The sequence below is a fragment of the Lonchura striata genome, chromosome 13 (genome assembly GCF_046129695.1).
Source record: "Lonchura striata isolate bLonStr1 chromosome 13, bLonStr1.mat, whole genome shotgun sequence".
NCBI classification, from domain to species: Eukaryota; Metazoa; Chordata; class Aves; order Passeriformes; family Estrildidae; genus Lonchura; species Lonchura striata.
Genome location: NC_134615.1, coordinates 21,892,463 through 21,914,258, shown reverse-complemented (window position 1 = coordinate 21,914,258; position 21,796 = coordinate 21,892,463). Strand labels below are relative to the sequence as shown.

The following is a 21,796-nucleotide window of genomic DNA, read 5'->3' as shown; positions in this document are numbered from 1 at the left end:
GACGTGATCCCGGTGTATCCCGGCCCGGCGTGATCCTGCTCCAATCCCGGGGTATCCCGGCGTGATTCCGCTGTGATCCCGACGTGATCCGAGGGTATCCCGGCCCGGCGTGATCCCGCTGCAATCCCGACGTGATCCCGGGGTATCCCGCTGTGATCCCGCTGCAGTCCCGCTGTGATCCTGGGGTATCCCGGCCCGGTGTGATCCCGGTGTGATCCTGGGATATCCCGGTGTGATCCTGGGGTATCCCGTCCCGGCGTGATCCTGCTGCAATCCCGGCGTATCCCGGTGTGATCCCGGGTTATCCCGGCTCGTCCCGCTGCGATCCCGGGGTATCCCGGTGTGATCCCGGGTTATCCCGGCTCGTCCCGCTGCGATCCCGGGGTATCCCGGTGTGATCCCGACCCGGTCCCGCTGCGATCCCGCTGGAATCCCGGGGTACCCCGGCCCCTCTGCCATGGGGAAGAAGGGGAAGCGCGACAAGAAGGGGAAAGGCGCCGAGAAGACGCTGGCGAAGATGGAGAAGAAGGTGTCCCGCAGAGCCAAGAAGGAGGAGGTGACTGGGGGCAGCGGGAAGGTTCAGGACAGCGATGGCAGCAAGGAGCGGATCCAAAGGGAATTTGGGCTGCCCAGGGAAAGGGAAGGATGTAATGGGCTGGAAGGGACCCACATGGATCATCCAGTCCAGCTGCCGGCCCTGCGAAGGTACCACAGCAATCCCACCGTGTGCCTGGGAGCTCTGTCCAAACCTCCTTGAAGCTGGGTTTCAGGGATGCTCCTGCATCCCTGGGAGTGTCCCAGGCCAGGTTGGACGGGGCTTGGAGCAGGCTGGGCTGGTGGAAGGTGTCCCTGCCCATGGGTGAGATTTAAGGTCCCTCATTCTCTGATTCCGAGCAGAATTCTGCTTAAATCCCTCTGATCCCTTGTGTGTGACAGCAGGTGTAAAAGAAGGAGAGGAAAGCACAAGTTAAGGCTCCTTCTTGCTTTTCATCCCCTTCATCCTTTTCTCCTGGTCCTAAAAGCAAATGAGAACCTCTGTTTCTTCCACTCTTAGAGGGGCTGCTTGTGTTTAAGCCTCAAAACAGTGACTTTTCCCTGGTAAAACGTGCTGTTAATGGCCTAATTTAAAGCTCCAAGGCTTGGAAGGTGCCCCTTTGGAGTCTCCTGGCTGCAAGGAGAGCTGGTTCCATGCTGCAAAATTCCCAGGCTTTGGAAATCTCTGCTTGGAGCACACCTTCAGCAAAGTGACCTGAAGTGGGGTGGTGGGAGAGACAAGGCTCAGAATCTCCCATTGCTGCAATCCCGCTCCTGCCCTTGGTCTGTCAGCAGCTTTGGGGAGCAGATTTTGGTTTTAATTGAGTGAAGTTGAAAGGGAATAAAGATACACTGGATATAAAAGAGTTTCCAGTTATATTTGGGCAGTTATTTTTCTCTAAAGAAAGGGAAACTGTGGGAGTGAGTGCTGGTTTTTTTGCATGTCAAGCTGCTCATGTCTGGCCTTTTCTTTCCAGGAGGATCTTGAAGCCCTGATAGCAGAATTCCAGAATTTGGATGCTAAAAAGACCCAAGTAATTGAGTCATCTTGCCCACCCCCCTCACCCAGGTGAGAGCTTGTGTGAGGTTTTGGCTGCCACTTGTAGAGCAGCTGGGAGTGCTTTTAATGTAATTTCTTTATGTAAAGTTATTTCCCAAGAGTGGAAGGTACATCTGATATCTGGAGTTACTAAACACCTGGAATACTGAATTCATGGTTAAAAAGAGACCAAAAGCCTGGTTTTGGGCATCAAAATCCATTTTTTAACCATTACATCAGCACAAAAGAGGCAAAGCAGGGTTAGATTTCACGGCTTTGAGGAAAAATGAGAGTGAAGAGGAAGTTTTGGGTTTGGACTAGAGGGCTGAAGGAATTCAGAGGCTAAAAGGACGTGTCATGAGGTAAAAACCACTTTGTTAAGTGGGGTTCACAAACTTGGGGTGTTCAGGAGAGCAGCGACCAGCAGCAAGTGCAGAATAATGACACAGATAAATGGAGAGGAGACAGCCCAGAGTTCTGTGCCCTCATAAAAGTAATTTTTGTTCCTGCCATCCCAGCATTAAAATTCAGGAGTTCACGTCAAAGGGGGAGTTAAATCACAGAGTAACGTGTGCTCCTGAAATAGGAGAGCCTCTCAGACAGTGCCCCATTCATCTTGCTGGAAGTTTTGGAAGAAATTAATTTCTTTGGAGAAGTTTTTAGCCCTGGGGTGAACATCACAGCAGGGTAATTTGGCAGATGATGGAGAGACCTTTGGGGCTGGAGGGCAGAGGTGCTGGTGCCTGAGTTAAAGGCTCCAAGATTCAAGGTTTTAAGGACTTCCACATCTTTTTTATTTTCATCCTCTTTTCTTTCAGGCTGAACTGCTCTCTTTGTGCTCACCCTGAGAGAGACGAGCTGATCCTTTTTGGAGGTGAATATTTCAATGGCCAAAAAGTAATGTATACTTCATTTTCTTCTTCTTTATCTCCCCCCTCCCTCCTTTTCCTGTAACTTGCACGGGTCTCATTTGAAGGGAAATTCAAGGCAGAGTCATAAAATATGTATTTGTCCCTGAATGAGAGCAAAATAGCCTTTTAATTCTGCCATGGCTCTGTCTCATGGCTGAGCAGTTGGCAGGAAGGAGACACGCTGGAATCCATTAAGGAGTCAGAGTGATTGTCTCAGCATCAATATTTCAGGCCTTCATAATTTCTCCAGACTTAATTGTAGCCATATCTGCCCCTCATTTGGGATAACTGGTGAAGAATCTCTTGCACTTCTCAAAACAAGATATTTCTGCACCTTTGCTGCTGGCTGTCTTGGAGATGGGGGCAGCAGCAAATTATTGCACTCAGGAATATACTCTTTTTCCTGAATTTCTGCAGGTTGCAAGTGGTTATTTTGCTCCTGGAGACAAACTGCTCTGGAAAACTCCAGCCTGGCAGTGATATTTGGCCACCTCAGAGTTACCCAGTGTGTTGAGCTGAACTAAATCTGCTTTTTATACCACCTGGAGCTGTTCTTTGCTCTGAGCAGCTTTAACCTGAACATCTGTGTAAAGCTCCAGGTTTTTAAGTCCTCATATTTCAAGCTGTCACCAAGGGTTTGGGAAGGAACATTCCAGCCTAGTGGAGGAGTTGCTGCCTCCCAGTGCAGTTCAGGAGCTCATTGTCCTCCTTCCCTGCCCTTTGAGGAGGTTGTGCTTTGCAATCTTCACCCCAAATCCCCTGTGCAGGGCTGGGCTGGGCTGGGCTGAGCTGAGCTGAGCTGAGCTGAGCTGAGCTGAGCTGAGCTGCTCTTTCCTCTCCCTGTCTCACAGACCTACCTGTACAATGACCTGTACATTTACCACATCAGGAAGAACAGCTGGGCCAAACTGGACATCCCCAACCCGCCCCCGAGGCGTTGTGCTCACCAGGTAAAGCTCTGGCTGCCAGAGCAGCAGCTGGGATTGTTCTGAAGGTGATTTGGGATGAGGCTTTGGATTTTTTCAGCTCCTGAGGGTTTCTTGCCTGTCTTTGTTTTCCTCCTAATGAGCTGCCAGTGGTGTCACTTCAGCTTTTCTGTCCAAGGTGCTCTGGTCACTGGGTGTCCTCTGGCAGTGTTTGGTGTGGAATGAAGATTTGGGGCTGTATCTGTTGATATGGCAGAACTCAAGCAGAGCCAAGGGGGAGATTCTTCCTCAGGAATGAATTCTCTTTGCTGCATTCTACAAGGACCAGCTCAAATCCATAATCCCAGGGGGCCCTGAATTTTCAAACTGGAATTTGACCAAAGTCCATTGTTCCCTTCATGGCCACAGCCCTCATCCATGAGCATCCACTGCTGCCAGCAGGGAGCACTTGGGCTCTTCTCCACCTCTGCAAATCCAGGTCACTGGCTGCTTGTGAGGATGAGGAATTTGGGGTTGTTTACTTCATGTGAACACCTGCACGGTACAACCTGGACCAAAGACTAGTATTTTTTGTATTTTGAGGTCTTTGGCCCTCAGCAGCTGATAGATTTTCTTACCTGTTGCAGCCAGTGAGTGAATGTCCTTTTCCCACCCATCCCAAAGCTCCCTGGTAATATCCAGCACCCCAGTTAGGTTCATATCCCTTTGTAACATTCTTAAGTGCCACAGCTGTGAGCTGTGTATCCTTGAATTGAAAGATTCTGCCTTGATTTTTGGGCTACTTTGTGTTGTTTGAAATAGAGCTTGGTTTCAGAGGCCACATTCCAGCAGCCAGCAGGTGGCTGTCGAGCAGCTCAGTCCAAAGGGAGCAGCTCAGGAGCTGCAGCTGGATTACAACAACAATAAATCGAGGAGTCCTGTTTCAGCAGTGTTTCTGTCTGATAATTAATTATGGTTTCACAGGAGACAGCTCAGCCTCATCAGCTGACTGGTTTGTCTTCCTTGTGGCTTTATATTTAATGCATAGCTCAGAGTTAAATAGAAGTGTGTCTGTGGGTGCCAGGTGCATGTTTTTACTTTTATTTGTCATCCCTGGTCTCTGACACACAATCCACTGTTGGAGTTGAGGTGAGAGGAGCTATGGGCAGGTTTTGGCAATTGTTCAAGGAAGAAGGTTTGGTTTTGTCATGAATTTCAAGCCAGCTCTTGGAAAGTTCACCCACAAGTATGAGCAGGCTGTTACATAAACCTTTCCTTTAAGGTTTTAAGCACTGGATGCCCATGGAATTCAGGCACACATCCCCTTTGTTTAGGTAACTTCATGTTCCCACAAATCCTGCCTCAAAGCACACCCTGGATTTTCTTATTTAATAATTTCATGTTTGGGCTGGTTTATAGCAGGGCATGGTCCTGTGTGGGGCTAAAAATATTTTTTTTTTTTTTTTTTTTGCTGGGAGAGACAGTCAGGGAATGAAGCCTTGAAAGGAAAGAGATCATTATCCCAGTGTTGAGCTGTGATGGGTACCCTGGAGAAAACACAAATTGAAATTTGCTCAGCCCCAGCATTTCCTTCTTGGGATTCCTTCCTTCTTTCTTGGTCCTAACACAGATAACTTAGTGGAGTCTTGCTCTTCTCCCTGCATGCCAGAGGTGTTTTGGTGCTGCTCTGTGCAAAAGAAAAAAAAAAAAAAACACCCAAACAAAAAACCCTCTCTGCTATGACACAATCAAAGCAGTAGCAGTCTTTCCTCTTGTCCAAATGCTGCATAGTTCCTTCTGTATTTCAGTTTTCTGTTTTTTTGGGTTTTTTTTGGGTTTTTTTTGTTTTGTTTTGTTTTGTTTTATTTCTTTTGTTTGGTTTTGAACAGAGAGAGTTGAACAGTTTTTGTTACATTAATCCCAAGATGTATCCTAGGAAACTTTGAACTTCCTGCAGGAGGTGGGAAGAGCCCAGCTTTTAGTCCAGCTTTCCCTTGCTCTAGAGAAGATGTGCTAAACACTTTTAATTCTGCAAATTCTCCTTCCTTCAGCCCCAGAGAGCTGCTGCTGTTCCCTGGGACTTGGAGGTGTGTGTTTGACAGGGGAGGTCCTGTGCCTGGTCTGGGATCCTGCTCTGACCCAGCTGTGCCTTGTCCTGCAGGCAGCTGTGGTGCCCACGGCTGGGGGGCAGCTCTGGATCTTCGGGGGGGAGTTTGCCTCTCCCAACGGGGAGCAGTTCTACCACTACAAAGATCTCTGGGTCCTGCATTTGGCCACCAAGACCTGGGAACAGATCAAGTAAGTGCTGGGCCCTCGTGCCTGAACCGTTCTTTTGCCAAGAAATTTGGATTTCTGATCCCTGAGGTCCTGGTGTTCAGTGACTCTTTGGTGTTGGCCTCGTGAGGAGCTGTGCCAGTGTGATCCAAATTTGGTTCCTGGTTCAGTGCTGTGGTTTCCCAGCTCTCCCTTAAATACAGAGGTGCCTGTGCTCAAAGGGGTGGAGAAGACTATTGTAAATGCAGGTGAATCCAATGGGAAGAAATGATGATGTCTGACTTAATTCAGAAGGCTGAATTATTTCTTTATTATAACTATGCTAAAATACGTTGATACTCTATATAAAAGGAGGATATTAAAACTACATACTACTTTCTATGACTGACACAACTCATGAGTTCACACACAGGTGGGTTGGATTGGCCATCAGGCTCAAACAATCCTCACCAGAATCCAACCAAGCAATCACCCCAGGTAAACAATTCTCTAAACACATTCTATATTGGAAAAACAAGGAGCAGAAATAGAAATTGTTTTCTCTTTCATGTCTCTCTGTGCGCCTCTATGAAAAATCCTGAGGGAGAGAAATGTGCTTGCCACAGAAGACACCACTGGACAAGCCAGTTTGTATCTACCCAGCTTCACTCCTGCCATTTGCTGCCTTGATATTCCTTGGGATAAACAAGCCAGTAATTCAGGCCTGTCAAAGGAAACAGGTGCCAAAAATTTTTGACAGGAGTGAAAGTGTAAATATTTTCAGTGGATCTGGCCCAAAATCCTGTGTTGATGTTTCTTTAACCTTTGGCTCCTTGCTTTGGCTGCTCCTGTTTGTATTTGCATGAGAGGAGAGTTCTAGTGACATCCAGTGGACTGTGAGGCAGGAGATTGGCTTTGGGTCTGAGTTTGCCATTGGCTTCCTCTTGGATTTGGGATTGTCTTGTACCCAGGACACAGCTTTGGGTGCCTCCAGATCACCCTCAAAGTGCACTGAGAAAAGCAGCAGCTTTTGATCACTTAGGAGCTCCATGTTCTTCCTTCAGGTGGGAACACCAAATCTGTCCAGGTCGATCCCTTTTCACCCTGTTAGAGGCTGTGGGGTCTGTTAGCTGTACCTGCCTCTCCTTGCATAGTAGCTGAGGCTGCTGTGGCATGAGCTGTGCAGGGATGGAGCCAGGGACCCATTGTGCCTGTCTCACCTTTTCCCCTCTCCCTGCAAAGTGGGAGCATTGCTAGTGCCTGACAAGTGGGAATTTGGAGTCTGCTCCCTTTGAGCTTCCTGCCTGGTTTGAGTGGTCCTCTGTCCTTCAGCCCTGCTGGAGTTTTGGGAACACCCGTGCCCTGGTCCCAGAGTTGGAATCAGGCAAAGCACATCCCCTCCCCAGTCTTGGGCTGCTCCTGGAGCTGCATTAATGAGGCAAAGGGAGGGAATGGCTTTGTTTAAATGCTGACCTGGCTGAGCACAAAAATGCAGATTTCTGCTGCCTCTTTGCTTTTCCATATAGCATCTTGGTCAGGAGGCTGCTTGGAAAGGGGAACAGGAAAGGGTAGAAGTGAATGTTGGTTTCTACAAGGGATTTTATCCTGGTTCTTTTAAAACTCTGGTCATGACACCTGCTGCACCTCACCTCCTTCAGCATTTCCCATTTGTTGGGATCATGGTGGGGAACCATCTCTGGCACCAAGAGCCTTCGCACACACCAAGGAATTATTCTATATATCCAATGTGCTGCCAGTGTTACCTGAATAAATGCCAGGTGACAGACATGGGGAACAGATTAGTGTGGGGTTTAGAAAACGTCAGTTTAGTGTGAATAATAAAGTAATAAAATTAATTATTAATGAATTATTAATATCTGGACAAGAGAGGCAAAGTTTCTATTTCTCTTCCCATGGGAAGGATCATGAGTGCCCCATTCCAGGTGGGTTTGATGTGTTGGTTTGTCCAAAATGACCCTGCTGTGATAAAAGCATGAAATTCTAGGAAATCTGGTTATTCCAGCTCCCCAGCTCAGATTCCAGACAATGATTATGTCCTTCCTGGCCTACAATTCCTGCCACAAACCATCCTGGTGCTGTGAGCTTGATTTTGAAACACTTGGGAAGAGAAAACCTTGACTAGCTCTGAAAACTTCCCTGTGCTGGGGAAGTGCAGCTCCATTTTCTCCTGGCACAGAGCACAGTGGTGTCAGGCTGCCTGACAGAGTTAAAAGTTGCTAAATTTAGCAAGATTTAGCTGTGTTTCCTTGCATTTTGCATGCACAAAGATGATCCAAACCCAGCAAATCCCAGCCCGTTAGAAGCCGTGCCAGCAGCTGACTTTGACTTAGTGCAGCCACCTTATCTTGTGTGTGATGCACGAGGTTTCCTCAGTCCATGAACTATTTGTTACCCTGCCTTGGAGCAGCAATATTTTAACCTAATTGCCTCATTTCTTCCCAGAGAGAACATTCCCAGTCTGCTCTGTGAGTCCCAGTGCCCTCCCTCAGGGAGAGACAGGGAGCATCCTTGGGGCTTGTGCTTGGCAATTGCCACATCCCTCCTCTGCAGCTCCCTTCACCGAAATTCTGGAATGCTGGTGATATTTCCTGTAGGATTTGGTGGGATGTGGTGCTGTAAATTTCCCAGTTTCACCAGTCTCTGTTTAACTGGAGCAGTCCCTGCAGTGGAGGATGGCCCAGCACAGAGCTGGGTCTGATGTTTGCCTCTCCTTGCTCACCAGAAAGATCAGGTCCTGCCACACCAGGTAGAAGGTGCTTAAAGAAAAGGGTGTTTTGGTGTAAATCAAGTAGCTTGTCAGCCCAGAAATGAGTTTGTTCTTTGGCAGATTAGGATGCAGGTGTACAACTGTGGATTGACTTTGCAAGGAGTTGGAATTGAGAATTTTGGCCTCTGTGCCAGTTGTGTTTTCCCTTCTCTGTTTCCACCTGAGCGTGCAGACACGAGGGGACAGAATCTGTGTGTGCCACTAGTGTAAAACAGCACAAATCCTGAGTTCAGTTCCTCTGCAGGATAGAAGTGCTCTGTCCTCAAGTGCCCCTGTGATGGAATGTTCTCTTCATCCCCACTTTTATTATTACTGAGCATTCCCAAGCTTCACCTGAGCATCCTGTGGATGAAGAGGCAACTCCTGCAGCCTGTAGCCACTGGGACAAGTAATTCATGAATCTGGGGGCTGAACCCAGCTCTGGTTTGTTACTACAAGTCCCAGAGTAACTCCACAGGCAAAAGAAAATTCCTTATGGAGCAACTCAGATCAGCCTCATGCTGCACATGTGTAAAGCCAGTCCTTAGCCAGAGTTTTTCATCTATTTTTAAAAAAAGTCAGGAGAATTTACAGCTCCCTCCTACATGTCTGCCTTCTGGTGTCAACCCCATGAAATAGAGCATTAATCACAAAGTCTGGGAAACCATTTCCAAAATGTTTCTTTGGGACCAGGAGTACTGAAACAGGTAAAAGGGGAGAGTTTGTGCTTGGGAAAGAAGTTCCAGGAAGATCCTCCTGGAGTGGGAATGAGGTTCTGCATCACTGCCAGTCCTGCCTGACTCTGCCATTTGTGCCTTGGAGTTAAATCTACGTTGGTGGGAGCTTTAATAAAACACACCAATGAATAAACTTTTATTGATTTTGAACTCAGAGGAAACCTGTTTGAGAAACAAGGCACAAGATATTCTCTGAGAAGAGGATTTTAGAGCTCATGTTGGGTTTAATTCATTCTCTCCTTAAAAAAATGAAAAGATGATTTAAAAAGTGCCATCTTTTGGAATAATGACACAGGAGCTTTGTTACAGCAAGAGAAAATAATGATTTCAGGTCTTGATGAAATTAATACCAGAGGTGCTGTTCTGCAGGGTGATACTTAAAGATCCAGTAAATGCTTGGAAAAACCTCCTCTCAGTTAGAATAAAGAGTCCAAGCAATCAATATTAATTCAGTCTTCCTCAAACGCTGCTGTTCTGGTGGAGTTTCTCATTATCACCGGGGTGAGGTTGTCATTTTCCATGGTGAATAAGGGCCCTCATTTTCTCTCTCCACAGAAATCCATCACCACATTCCCAGCTCCCTGCTGCCACTCCACAAGTGTGGCCAGGGGGTTGTGGCTTTAGGTTTTGCTGCTGTTTTCAACTTTGTTTATTTAGGCCCTGATTGTGCAATCACTTCCACACCATAGGGCTGCCTGTTGGAGAAGTCTTGCTGGGCTCAGTGGTGCCGGCTGGGAGCTTTAGGAGACTCCCCAGTGAGGGAAAATGGGATGGATTCATCCATGGGGGCAGAGAACACACAGAGCAAACCCTCCTTGGCCTAGAGTTGGCTGTGTTGGAAAGTTGTTGGGGTTGTTTTTGTCGTTTTTCATGTGATGCTGTGGAGGAAGGTGGAAGAAGGAGGGTGAATCCATGTTGGGGTGGTGTCCAGCTGCCCAGCTCTTTGGGAGCCTTTTGGATGGGACAGATGGAAGGGGTGTTGCTTCTTCCTGGAAATGGAAGCTGCACATTTAACAGAAAAGTCAGGAAAGCTCGGAAGAGCAGAACAGGAATGTGTGGCCACTTTTGAGTGTGTTGGGTTAGAAGGGACTTTAAATCCTATCCCATTCCTCTCCCTCCATGGGCAGAGACACCTTCCATCATCCCAGCCTGGCCTTGGACTCTTCAGGGATCCAGGGGCAGCCACAGCTTCTCTGGACACCCTGTGTCAGGAAGAATTCCTTCCCAACATCCCATCTATCCCTGCCCTCCTTCAGTGGGATGATGATGACTTGTTTTGCTGCAGTGTGCCTTTGTTCTTTAGGAAATCTGGGTAATTCATGAAGTGTTTTCACTGGTTTGGTGTCATACCCAAACTGCAGGTGGATGAGTGAAGGTGTTGTTGATTTCCTGAGACACTGAGGGAGGGATGGGGATGTCAGAGCCAGGCTTTGTCTCTTGGTGCTTGGAGAAAACATCTCCGTTTGGAGTGTCTTCCCTGCAATTGTCAAGTGCTGCTCATTAAACCCTCCTGAAGAATCAGCTCCTGAGTCATCACTGAGAAGACTCTGGGTGCTGGTAGGGTGGTTTATCTCTAGGAATAGAACTGCCTGTGCTGCAGTCCCAAGATTTCCTGGAAGAGCACCCATCCTGTCCTGGGGAAAAGCAGACACGGATTGAGGCAACCACGTTCCCAATGGTTCAAATTTCCAGGAGAGGCTGAGCTCAACCAGCTCAGCTGCCAATAGCCTCAATAAAAATGGCCTGAGGCACTACCAGGACAGGAGATTTTGCTGATAAATGGAATTTCTTTGTGTTTCAGGGCACCAGGGGGGCCCTCTGGACGAAGTGGACATCGGATGGTTGTGTGCAAAAGGCAGCTGATCATCTTTGGAGGGTTCCATGAGAGTGCAAGGTGGGTGGCTGGGAGTTTGAGTCCTCCTTAAAAAAGGCAACAAAATTTCGCCAGTAACAGAAATCTGGGTCTTGATGGGAGGATTATCCTCAGCAGGACTGGGACTGAACTGGATTTTTTGTGTTAGAAAGACAAGGGATCTTGATTTAAAGTCTTCAGGTGTGGGAGAAATCATTGTAGCACTGAAGCAGCTGCCCATCCTTGTAGCCAAAGCTCAGTCCAGCACTCTTGGCCTCTGAATCTTGTCAGATCCTTGTCTTGTAGGGGTGGGGGCTGTGAGCAGAGCTCTGAAATGCCGTTTTATCCTGTCCTGAGTGTCCCCATCACAAAATGTGCTGTGCCCATGTGCTCTCTGCAGAGATTTCATCTACTACAACGATGTGTATGCCTTCAACCTGGACTCCTTCACCTGGAGCAAGCTGGCTCCTGCAGGGATGGGGCCTGCTCCAAGGTCTGGCTGTCAAATGACTCCCACCCCTGAGGGCAACATCATCATCTATGGGGGCTACTCCAAACAGGTAGGGGACATCTGTGCTGAGGCAGGGGTTGTCCACAGGCTGGCAACCAAGAGAGGCATCTTCTCTTTCTGCCTTTTTTTCATGCAGTTCTGCTGATTGAGGGGCTAATCTTGGTTCAGATGATTTCTCTATTTTCCCTGCTGTTCTAATCCAACAGAAGGAATTGATGTCAGTGAGGGAGGAATAAGCAACTGGGAGAAATGACACTTTTTTGGCAACTTAAAGCATTCTCAGGTATTCCTTTGTGCTTCAGCACTTGCAGGTTAAAAAGCAGCAGTTGCCAGGAGACTTTTATTTTGTGCCATCGGTGGCAGAGGTGAGGGAGAAAACTCAATAAGCCAAAAAAGACTTTTGACAAGCACCAGGCTCCCTCAGCTCTGCTCCTTGCTCCGTTAATCCTGGGAATTTTGTACCAGAGAGCACATTCCTCACTGAGCAGGTATCCCTGTGTCCATGCTGGGCAGCAGGAGGGAAGTGTTTCATTGAGCAGAAGGCTCCTGCAAAACCTTTTCATGTTGGGAATGCAGGCAGAGGCCCCAGATCCTGCTGCTGCCGTGGAAAGGCAGCAGGGGAGGAGGACGCCTTGTTCTTCTGAGGGGACAACATGAACAAAGGAGGGAAGCAGGGAGAGGGGAGAGAAGGGAGTTGGTCTCTCTGTATATTTAGAAGCATTTGTGCCTCCTCAGGGCCTGAGCTTTGGGCTCTGCCTCATCAGATGTGCCTTGGATTCAGCAGCAGTAAGGACACTGAGCCTTCTCCACCTGAGAGGGCTTTGTCCTCTTCCCTGTGCTGTGTCCTCACTGCTGAGGGTGGGGAGGGAGCCTGCATGCCCTGCTAGGTGTGGAGCTCTCCTGGAAGCAGCAGCTGGGCTCCAGGTGCCCCATGGAAATGTAAAAGTCTCATGTGTTTGCAGTTGGTTCTGTTCCACTGCTGCTCCGGGTTGGTGGGAGCTGATGAAGGTGAAGGAGAAGGGATGGGGGAATGCAAAGCTGTCCTCAGCCTTTGGCAGGGCACTGGGCAAGGATGGGAGCTGGGGGAAGTTCTCTACAGCTTGGAAAACAGACTCCATGAAAGCAAAGCAGACATTCCATTAAAACAAGGCATTTTCCATAGATGTTAAAAATCTCCTTCCTTTGTCATGCAGAGAGCTCTGTGTGCTTCTCTGATTGTGGCACAAACTGACCAAAGCTCTGAACAGAATTTTCTCTGCAGCCTTCAGCATGCTCCTGAAAATTCAATTCAGCAGGCTATGGCCCCTCTAGGAGAGACCCAATTCCGTTAATGTGTGGCTATTTAATTCTCATTGTGTCTTCACTTAGAGCTGATTGTGGAGCTGAGTGTCTGGGTTTGCTTTGAAGTGCAGAAAATGTGTTTGCCGGGATACTCTTGGGAGAAGGTAGACATGGAGAAAACAATACTTAATTGGAGTTGGGCAGCTACAAGAGAAGACTTATTCCTTGTCTCCAGTTACAGGGGCAGATACTCCAGTCAGGGCTGCTATGAAGACATTTTGGGGAGTTTGAAGACATTTCTACATCTGAAACCAGGCAAATAACCAAGCAAAGCACCATTCATCAAATGCAGAATATTTCAAGGAGAGGCAGGACTAAATCACACTTAGGATGGGAAATTTTGAGGGGAAGAGGGGAGGAAAATCATAATAGCTCTTCTTTTTGAACAGGGACGTAATTTGGCTGTCACATTGCTGGAGGAGGGTGGTGACATGGCAGGGCTGCTGTCCTGTGATGAAGGCAGAAAGAGAATTTTGGGGCCTGCTTTGATTTCCTGAACTTGCAGAAGTGATGTGAGAATCTCTTCTCAGTAACATGTCAGTCCAGGGCTGAATTCCTTTCATGGGACCTAATTAAAATTCTCTTCCCTGGCTGGGGAAGTAGAGGCAGAAAAGATGGAGTGACTTTCTGAGGCATTGCAGGACTTGCAGAGTCGGGGCCAGCACCTTGGTCCCCACACACCTTTGCTGTGGATTTTCCTGAGCAAACCAGGCTGCACATGGTGAAAAAGGAGTTTTCCAACCCTGGGTGTGACTGCCTTGAGATGCTGATGGCTGATATTTGGAAGGATTCTCAGCACAAAGGTGTCTCTGTTCCTGTTTCAGCAGCAGCCTGGAGATGATAAAGACAATTTCTGTCATCTCCCACCGAAGGGGGTGTTGTGGGTGCTGCCAGCTCTGCCTAGAACAGACCCCAGATGGCCAGAGGAGCTCAGACCTGCTCTCCTGCAGATCCTAAAGATGTCCTCAGCCCTTTGCTGTGCTGGGGATGGGGCTTGCTGCAGCGAGCTGCATTTTGGGCTGTCTGAAGCACCAAGGCCTCTCCATTGCTAGGCAACAGAGGGGCTGGAGCTGCTGCTGCTCCACCTTGCAGGTACAGCCTACAGGCCAGGGGAGGGCTGGAGTTATATCTGGGCAGGGCTTTGGGATGCCAGAGATGGCTGGGGTGTGGGGATCTTGTTGTTTTGGTTTTTTTTTAAGTGGCAGTTGTCACAAAGCTGAAGTGGATTCTGCTGGGAGATGTGGAAATGCCTGAATTGTAGGGTCTGGTGGGACTGGTTCCCTCTGTAGCTCTGCCTGCTGAACACTTTTGCTATTTGGGTGTTTTTGAACGCTGTTGATCTCTTATCAGGCAGATTTAGCACGTGGAGAATCCCACTTGCACTTCCCAAGCTCTCTGTGCCTCAGTTGCTTTGCAGCCTGGCAGCAGAGTTGGAATTTTCAGCTGGTGCCTGTAAAGCTCTTGTGGCTCCCCACTGTACCTGCATGTGCAAACCACAGGCTGGCCACTGTGCACATCCCAGCCAGGTTCATGCTGGAAAACAAAACACCTGGAGCTGGAAAGCACCAAGGACAGGAGGGGAGCAGGAACCTCTTGTGAGTGATGGAACGATTTCCTCAGGGCTGCCTTGTCCTGGCTGGGAGGGGATGGATCTCTCCAGCAGCTGGAAGTGCCTGTGACAACAAAGACTGACTCCCACTCCACCTCAGCAGGGTTTTCTGAGCCCAGGGAGCTTTGTCATGTTGCACACGCAGTGTGTTTACTACAGGGAGCTTTTCAGGAGAAGGGAATGTGGATTTTCCACACAGCTGCTCTCTGTGTTTGCTCTCTTGCCTCTCATGCAGTGCTGTGCTCCTCACACTTCACCTGGGTGGAGTTGTGCAGTGCCTGGAGCACAATTCCCTCTCTTTTCCCTAAGAACGGAGCATCAGTCCCAGGAATTGGATACCAGCAACAACAAAACCTGCCAGTGCAGGTGTGCAGCAGGAGAGGGCTGGACCCAGTTGGTTTTAATGCCCTGTGACAATTCATTTCTCTTCTCTGGGTGCCAAAATCCCTGCATCCTGTAGTCTCCATAGAGCTCATCTTCCTTAGGGCTGGCATGCACTGCTGGGATGCACTGGTGGGATGCACTGGTGGCATCCTGGGAGCAGAGTTCCTCATCCCAGGAGGAAGGGAATGACAAGGGAGCTGTGCATGAAGGATGGCTGGATAATGACATTATTAACACAGCTCCTGTGGTGGTGTGGCACAGAGCTGCCTTGGGATGCTGCTGTTGCCATGAGCACTGGAATCCAGAGCTTCCAGGGAGAGGAGCAGGGAATTCACACTGAAAATCAGGCGTTTCATGGCTTCTGCTGAGCTTTCACCTTTTGTCCTTGCTGCTGCCTTTTGCAGGGATGGGAGTGGAGTTTCTGCTCCTGTTTAGGAGGATGAACCTGTTGCTCAGGGCTGTGTGAGACATGTGGCAAAGCTGAATGACCCCACACGGCCAGCTGCAGGGGACAATGCTGTCACCTCTGCTGGCTCAGGGGGGTGTCAGGGACCCCCAGCCTGGGCTGGTCACAGAGGTGGGCCACATGAGGTCATTGCAGGTCAGAGCTGCCCAACATCCAGGGCAGAATCTTAGAAGGCCTTGCAAGCCCTGGAAAGTTCTCATTTTCCACTGGGGAGTGGGAATCTGCTCCTTTTACAGGAGTTACATCAGCCCCTGAGAGCACCTGGTCCTCTCTGGGCAGAGTCAAAGGCAGGACCTTGGCTCTTCTGTTTCCTCAGTGCTGCCCACCCTTCCTTTGCTTGCAAAGCAGCTGGTTTTAATCCCCTGTGACAATTTATTCTGCTCTGAGTGCCAAAATTCCTGCATCCCATAGTCTCCATGCAGTCACAAATCCCCAGAAATCCGTGCTGCAGCCTGGAGAGCCCTTCCTGCTGCCACAGGCAGGGATTTTGGCACATCGCAGGGAGTATCCCAGCTTTGAATCCCACGGTTTGGAGCTCCCTGATGCTCCAGAGTGGCCTCTCCTTGCCCAGTCCCAGCGTTTGCATTTCCAGTTGGATCCCCTCTGTTTCCCTGAGCATCCCTGTGTTTCCCTTCCCTGCAGAGGATCAAGAAGGATGTGGACAAAGGCACCCTGCACACGGATATGTTCCTGCTGAAGGCTGAAGGGGCAGGCAAGGAAGAAGGTGAGCACTGCCCTGGGAATGCAAATCCTCTCCCTTCATTAGAATAACACACCAAAAAACCTGGAATCTAATTCCCCTCTCAGTGATAACTTTTGTGTTGCCCCAGTATTGGCTCAGGAAGAAATCCAGGAAAAGAGATTTTAGTGATATTTTTTTTTTTTTTTTGGTCAGTTTGTATGTGGGAAGGAATTAAAACAACATTTCCAAATTCTTGTTCCTGGGACATTTTGATCAGTGCTTTGCTGTGCACAACAGAAAATCTTGGGGATTGCAGAATTCTCCTGTGGTGGGGTATTCCTGGGTGGATGCCAGGGACCTGCTAAAGCTGCTCCATCCCTCCCTCCTCAGCTGGAGAAGGGAGAGAAAATCCAGTGGGGGACTCATGGATTGAGATAAGGACAGGGAATATCACTCAGCTCTTTCCCTTCTCCAGGCTGGACCCATTCCATGGGCTACAATCCTTGTGGGACAGATTGATCCATGGTGGTTCTTTGGTTATCTTGGATTGGAATAGGAATTCCATCACTTTCCTTAGGAGATTTTCTCCTTGACTCGGGCAGTGGGACAATTTTCGTGGAGCTGAATTTTTAGAATGTTAAAATTGTGATTGATTTCGCCAAACTTGACTGTCTGGGATGGGGTTTGGGGAGGAGAGTTGGTCACCAGCACTGTCTGCACTCCAGGCCCTGTTTGCATTATTCCTGTTTATAGTTTTATCTTGCTGGAATTGCAGTTCCTTCAGAAGCACAGGGCCTGGCAGTGCTTCTCCCCTGCATTTCAGGGATTTGCTCTGAAGTCAGAGTAGAAGGGATTGGAGAAAAGCAGAGGGATAGAGCACAAGTCTTGTCCTGCTGCTGAGCCCTCTTTTAAAGCCTGGTTGGGGCTTTTTGGGATGATCTGTGTTTATTTTTGGGGGTAAGGCAGCGGTGCAGGGTGGCAGAAGAGGTGGAGAGAGCTGATGGAAGGTGGGAGGGCTCCATGGGATAACTGAGGGACGTTTTTTGGTGCTTGAAGGCTGCATCAGGCCTTGTCTGAACTCCACCCTCCAGTAAAGGTGAAGACACTTTAGAGTCTCCCTGCTCTGGAAATACCCTGAAGATGAGAACACCCTGCCATGAGAATATCCAAAACAGGGCACAGAATTGATGCCTCAGGTTTAGCTTTTCTATTTTTCACATTCTGTGCTGCTTTAGAGTGCAGTTCTGAGCTTCACATGAGGGGATGCTGAGCTCTGTGCACAGAGCAGGGAGACAAAACAATTCCTGCTCCAACTGGGCACCAAGGACAAATGATCCAAACCTCAGCCCAGGAGCACAAACAGCGTGGGCTGGAGAGAGAAAAACAAGCAGGGTGGGACTGCCTGGGCTGGAGCTGGAATGGGACAATGAACTCCAAGGTGCCAATGGAGCAGAACTGATCCCAGGGAGAGCCCCGGGAGCGCTCGGGCATTTTGGGAGCGTTTTGGTTCACCTTGGGTTCCTTTTGGGACCATTTTGGTTCACCTTGGCTTCATTTTGGGTCCATTTTGGTTCATCTTGGGTTCATTTTGGGTCCATTTTGGTTCATCTTGGGTTTCTTTTGGGACCATTTTGGTTCATCTTGGGTGCAGCCCTGACTGGGCTTTTGTGCTGCCCAAGGTGGATCCATGGAGGAGAGCCTTTAATAAATCCCTGCTTTATTCTGTGACTCTGCCCAGCCTCTGTTCTAGCTGAGCCTTCACAAAGCACCAGATTTCCTTGCTGGAATTCTGAGAGACCTTGGAATACATGAGCCAAGCAGGATTCTCTTCTGCTGGTGCTCACATTTGTTCTTTCCATTGCAGACAGGTGGAGCTGGAGTCGCCTCAGCCCCTCTGGAGTGAAACCCAGCCCCAGGTCTGGCTTTGCCGTGGCCACTGCTCCCAACAACCGCTGCCTCCTTTTTGGGGGGGTGCACGATGAGGAGGAGGAGGAGAGCATCGAGGGGGACTTCTTCAATGACATTTATTTCTATGACATCGGGAAGAACCGCTGGTTCCCTGCACAGCTCAAGGTCTGGGGTGAAACAATTCAGTCATTTCATCACCTGGCACGTCCTTTATGCCTGGTTTGGCCTCTTTGAGATTTCACAGATTGTTTGGGTGGGAAGGGACCCTAAAGATTCTCTCATTCCACCCCTGCCATGGGCAGGGACACCTTCCATGAGTCCAGGTTGCTCCAAGCTGTCCTTGGACATTTCCAGGGATGGAGCAAGGATTTTTCTCTCTTGGAAGGAATCCTGTATTTCTGGTAGCTCATTGCACCTGAGCGATCCCTCTCCTCCTGGAATCAGGCTGCCCCATTATTGTGGAATGCAAAATGAAGCAAAGCAGCTTGAAAACATATTTCTGGTGTTTTGCTGAAAGCTCTCTCCAGGCCAGATGAATCTGACATGAGAGGAGTTCATTCAGAGCTGCTGTGAAAAGATTTTGGGATCAAACCCCTTCCTTTTCTCCCCAGTGCTGATGAGCTACCAGAAGAGATGAAATATTAACCTTGTCTCCAAGAGCTTCAGAGCTCAGCTCAGCTCTTTGATTGTGTTTGAACCACTCTCACAGGCCAAGAGAAGTGCAAACCTGGTTCAGCTTCTCCTTCCCCCTGCCCCTTCCTGGCTTTGTTCTCCAAATGGAGAAGTCAATCCCATAATAACAGGCAAACAGCCATTCAGCTGGTTGCTTCAGCCTTCCCAAACGGATTGTTTTCCAGCCCTTTCAGAGAGTTCTTCCAAGACCTGGAGTGCTGCCTGGTAATGGGCTGTAATTTAGCACCCAGCAATTGTTGTGATTTCAGGAAATGTGGGTTACTTTCCCTTGCCACACAACAGTGGCCTCTGTGTGTTTGTGGCACCTGGGAGCAGGAGAGCTGCTCCTTTTTTAACAGAGGAGGCAATTCCACACCCTGGATTCTCCAGGATCTTCACTGTTCCTTGGTTTAGGCTGGGAGAAGCTCATGCTGTAGGAGGAATTGCACTGATCACTTGAGACTTTAAATTGTGATGACAAATAGGAATTGCTCCTTCCCTCCATGCCGTCTGCATGAACTGCACGCAATTCCCAGGAAACCTCCTGTCATTCCTGTTCTCAGGGCCCAAAAGCAGAGAGGAGGAAGCGCAGGCGTGGCAGACAGGCCGAGGCAGAGGCTGCTGGAGGGGAGGAGCTGCAGCTGCCACCTCCCCAGGGTCCCCTGGAGATCGTCAAGGAGGTGGTGGCAGAAGATGGCACCGTCATGACCATCAAGCAGCTGATCCCTGGAGCTGCAGAAGACAAGGACAGGTCTGGCTCAGAAGAGGAGGATGAGGAGGAAGAAGGTGGAGCCCTGGGCCAGGCAGTGGAGCCGTGCCCACGCTCCAGTGCCATGGTGGCAGTGAAGCACGGGGTCCTCTACGTGTACGGGGGCATGTTCGAGGTGGGCGACCGCCAGGTGACCCTCAGTGACCTGCACAGCATCGACCTGCACAGGATGGAGCAGTGGAAGGTGCTGCTGGAGATGGATCCAAGTAAGCTCTGCTGCTGGGAGCTCTCCCTGTGCCCTCAGGGCAGCAGCAGTGAGGAAAATAAAACAACTCTGGTGTTTTCTCGGGGTGGTGGAGAGCTTTTGAGTGGAGGTGTTACCTGGAGAGGAAAAAGTGTCTTACCTGTGTGGCTCAGAGCTTTGGGGTCACTGTAGAGTCAGCTCTGCCCTGTGGAAATCCAAGAGCTGTGAACAGAGCTGTGGTGGCATGAGCCATCCTGGGAATCCTGCTGTGCCACTGCTCCAAGGAACAGGGATGCTCTTGCCTGTCCCCACTGTCTCAGGGTGGTCCTGCAGAGCTTGTGGGCATTACCTGGGGTCAGCTCTTTGTACCTCAGTTCTCTCTTTGCACCCTGATTCTCTCTTTCTGCCTCTCTTCTCTTTCTTTTCTCATCAAAGAAACCCAGGAATGGCTGGAGGAGTCAGAGTCAGATGAAGAGGAGGATGATGATGTGGAAGGTGCAGAGGGAGGGGAGGAAGAAGAAGAGAGCTCTGAAGAGGAGAGTGAAGATGAGGAAGGTAATTATTAATAAATGCTGTCTCCATACTAATCTAAAGTGGGGTTTAGTGCAGTGCCTGGTTCTGCTGCCAGCCTGGAAGGTCTCCCTTGCATCCAGGTGAGTTTTCCAGCAGAAGCAGCTTTCCTAACACATTGCTCTTGGAATAAAAGAGACATTTTCCTGCTTGCTGGTAGATTTTTCAGGCTGTTCTGTTCAGCCCCACATGGGCTGGCTGCTGTGGCCCTGGTGAGCTGTGTGTGACCTCTCTGTCCCTTTCTTTGCCCAGGGGAGCAGCAGCACCCAGCAGTGCAGCCTGGGGAGGCCCAGCCCCACTACGTGGCCAGGACAGAGCAGTACTGGCTCAGGCTGGCCCGTGGCCACATGGGCCCCGAGGCCAAGGACAAGAAGGTGCTCAAGGTGGCTCATGCCATGGCCAAGACTTTCCATGAAGATGCCATCCAGATGTCCTGAGGCTGCTCCAGGAGTGAAGGAAGGTGCTGGGAGCAGTGGTCAGCCCAACGTCCATGCTGGCTCCAGCCTTTCCTAGCTCTGGGCTGACCATCCTGGATGGATGCTCTGGATCTGCTGGTACTCCTGGGAATGCTGTTGGAGGCTCCTGAGGAGCAGGATTGCTGTCCAAGCACTTGTTCTGCTTGTTCTGGGCAGTACAAGACTGACTTTGTCGTTCCAAAGTTGTCTGGGGTCTGTGTAGACAAACTGTGCACATGACAATGGTTCACTCTCCCAGATTCCTGACTGGGGCCAGGCGTTCCTGCAATAAACTCACTTGGTTATATCACCTTGTTTTGCTCAGTAAATCCCATCCCAGCTTTTGTTCTTGTTTTCCTCCTGATGTGGAAGAGGGGTTGCAGTTCCTGCTGTGACATCTGCAGGCTGAGTAAAGTGCACCAGCAGCTCTGAGATGCCTGGAAAAACCTGGGAGTCCTTCCCTGCCTTACCTGTGAGATGCACTCAGAGAAACCTCCTCCTTTTCCATGTTCAGTGTAGTTTTGCCTTTGTGGAGTTCACTTTTTCCCTCTGTTGGTCCAGTTGTCTTGCAAATGACCTCTTGATGACCAGTGAAATGTCCACCTGCAGACCTCACTGAGGCCAGGAAGGAGTGGGCTGATCCCAGGATTTTGTTTTTTCAAGGCATCCCTTCCTTCCCAGCAGAGCAGTGCTGTGTCCTTGGGGACACCAGATGGGATCCAAGTGATGCCTGGAGGTGCCACCAGGACTGGCTGTCCTTGTGCAGGGAATTCCAGGTGCCCTGGGTATTGCTGTGCCAGGGCCATCCCCAGGGATGCAGCTCTCCAGAGAGCAGGGCTGGGATCTGCTGGGCTAATTAGGACAGAAGGAAGATTAAATAGAGCTGACAGGGAGCTTTAATTGGTGAGATAAAAACGTAGCTGGCAGGGAGGGACCTTCTCCACGAAATAACAGGTGAGAGGTGAAAACAAACAATTTATTGATAACCTAGGAGAGGTGAAAGCGAACAATTTATTGATCTCGGAAAGGTGAAAAAGCATTTCGTGTTAATCCAGGAAGGAATCCCTCGTGCTTGCTCAGTCACTCACCTGTTGTCCTCCCACTTGGGTAAGTTCACATCTTTCTGTGCAGAGTTTTGGGGGATTTGCTGCTCCCTGCGAGGGTGGGCAGCCCTGGAACAGGTGCCCAGAGAAGCTGTCACTGCCCCTGGATCCCTGGAAGTGCCCAAGGCCAGGTTGGACAGGGCT

General features: G+C 49.5%; 1 protein-coding gene across 2 annotated transcripts; it reads left to right on the top strand.

Annotated features, from left to right (window-relative positions):
* The first annotated feature begins 171 nt into the window (after positions 1 to 171).
* On the top strand, positions 172 to 20,856 carry KLHDC4 (kelch domain containing 4). 2 transcript variants are annotated; one of them, XM_021526941.3, is made up of 12 exons: positions 172 to 556; positions 1,512 to 1,603; positions 2,392 to 2,470; positions 3,336 to 3,434; positions 5,551 to 5,687; positions 10,948 to 11,040; positions 11,399 to 11,558; positions 15,952 to 16,033; positions 17,856 to 18,064; positions 19,135 to 19,546; positions 19,960 to 20,079; positions 20,347 to 20,856. In XM_021526941.3, the coding sequence occupies exons 1-12, from the start codon at positions 458 to 460 to the stop codon at positions 20,529 to 20,531; spliced, it is 1,767 nt and encodes a 588-aa protein (XP_021382616.1). In that variant the 5' UTR covers positions 172 to 457; the 3' UTR covers positions 20,532 to 20,856. The 2 variants fall into 2 exon arrangements, with proteins under 2 accessions (XP_021382616.1, XP_077642516.1); XM_077786390.1 differs by lacking the exons at positions 172 to 556; positions 5,551 to 5,687 and having other exon boundaries at positions 1,587 to 1,603.
* The last annotated feature ends 940 nt before the right edge of the window (positions 20,857 to 21,796 follow it).

What these genes read in the sequence shown, in the direction of transcription:
- KLHDC4 (XM_021526941.3), top strand. Translation starts at nt 458, where the DNA reads ATGGGGAAGAAGGGGAAGCGCGACAAGAAGGGGAAAGGCGCCGAGAAG. An exon ending in GGGTTCCATGAGAGTGCAAG is followed by an intron (nt 11,041 to 11,398) that starts GTGGGTGGCTGG and finishes TGCTCTCTGCAG; the next exon opens with AGATTTCATCTACTACAACG. An exon ending in GGTTCCCTGCACAGCTCAAG is followed by an intron (nt 18,065 to 19,134) that starts GTCTGGGGTGAA and finishes TCCTGTTCTCAG; the next exon opens with GGCCCAAAAGCAGAGAGGAG.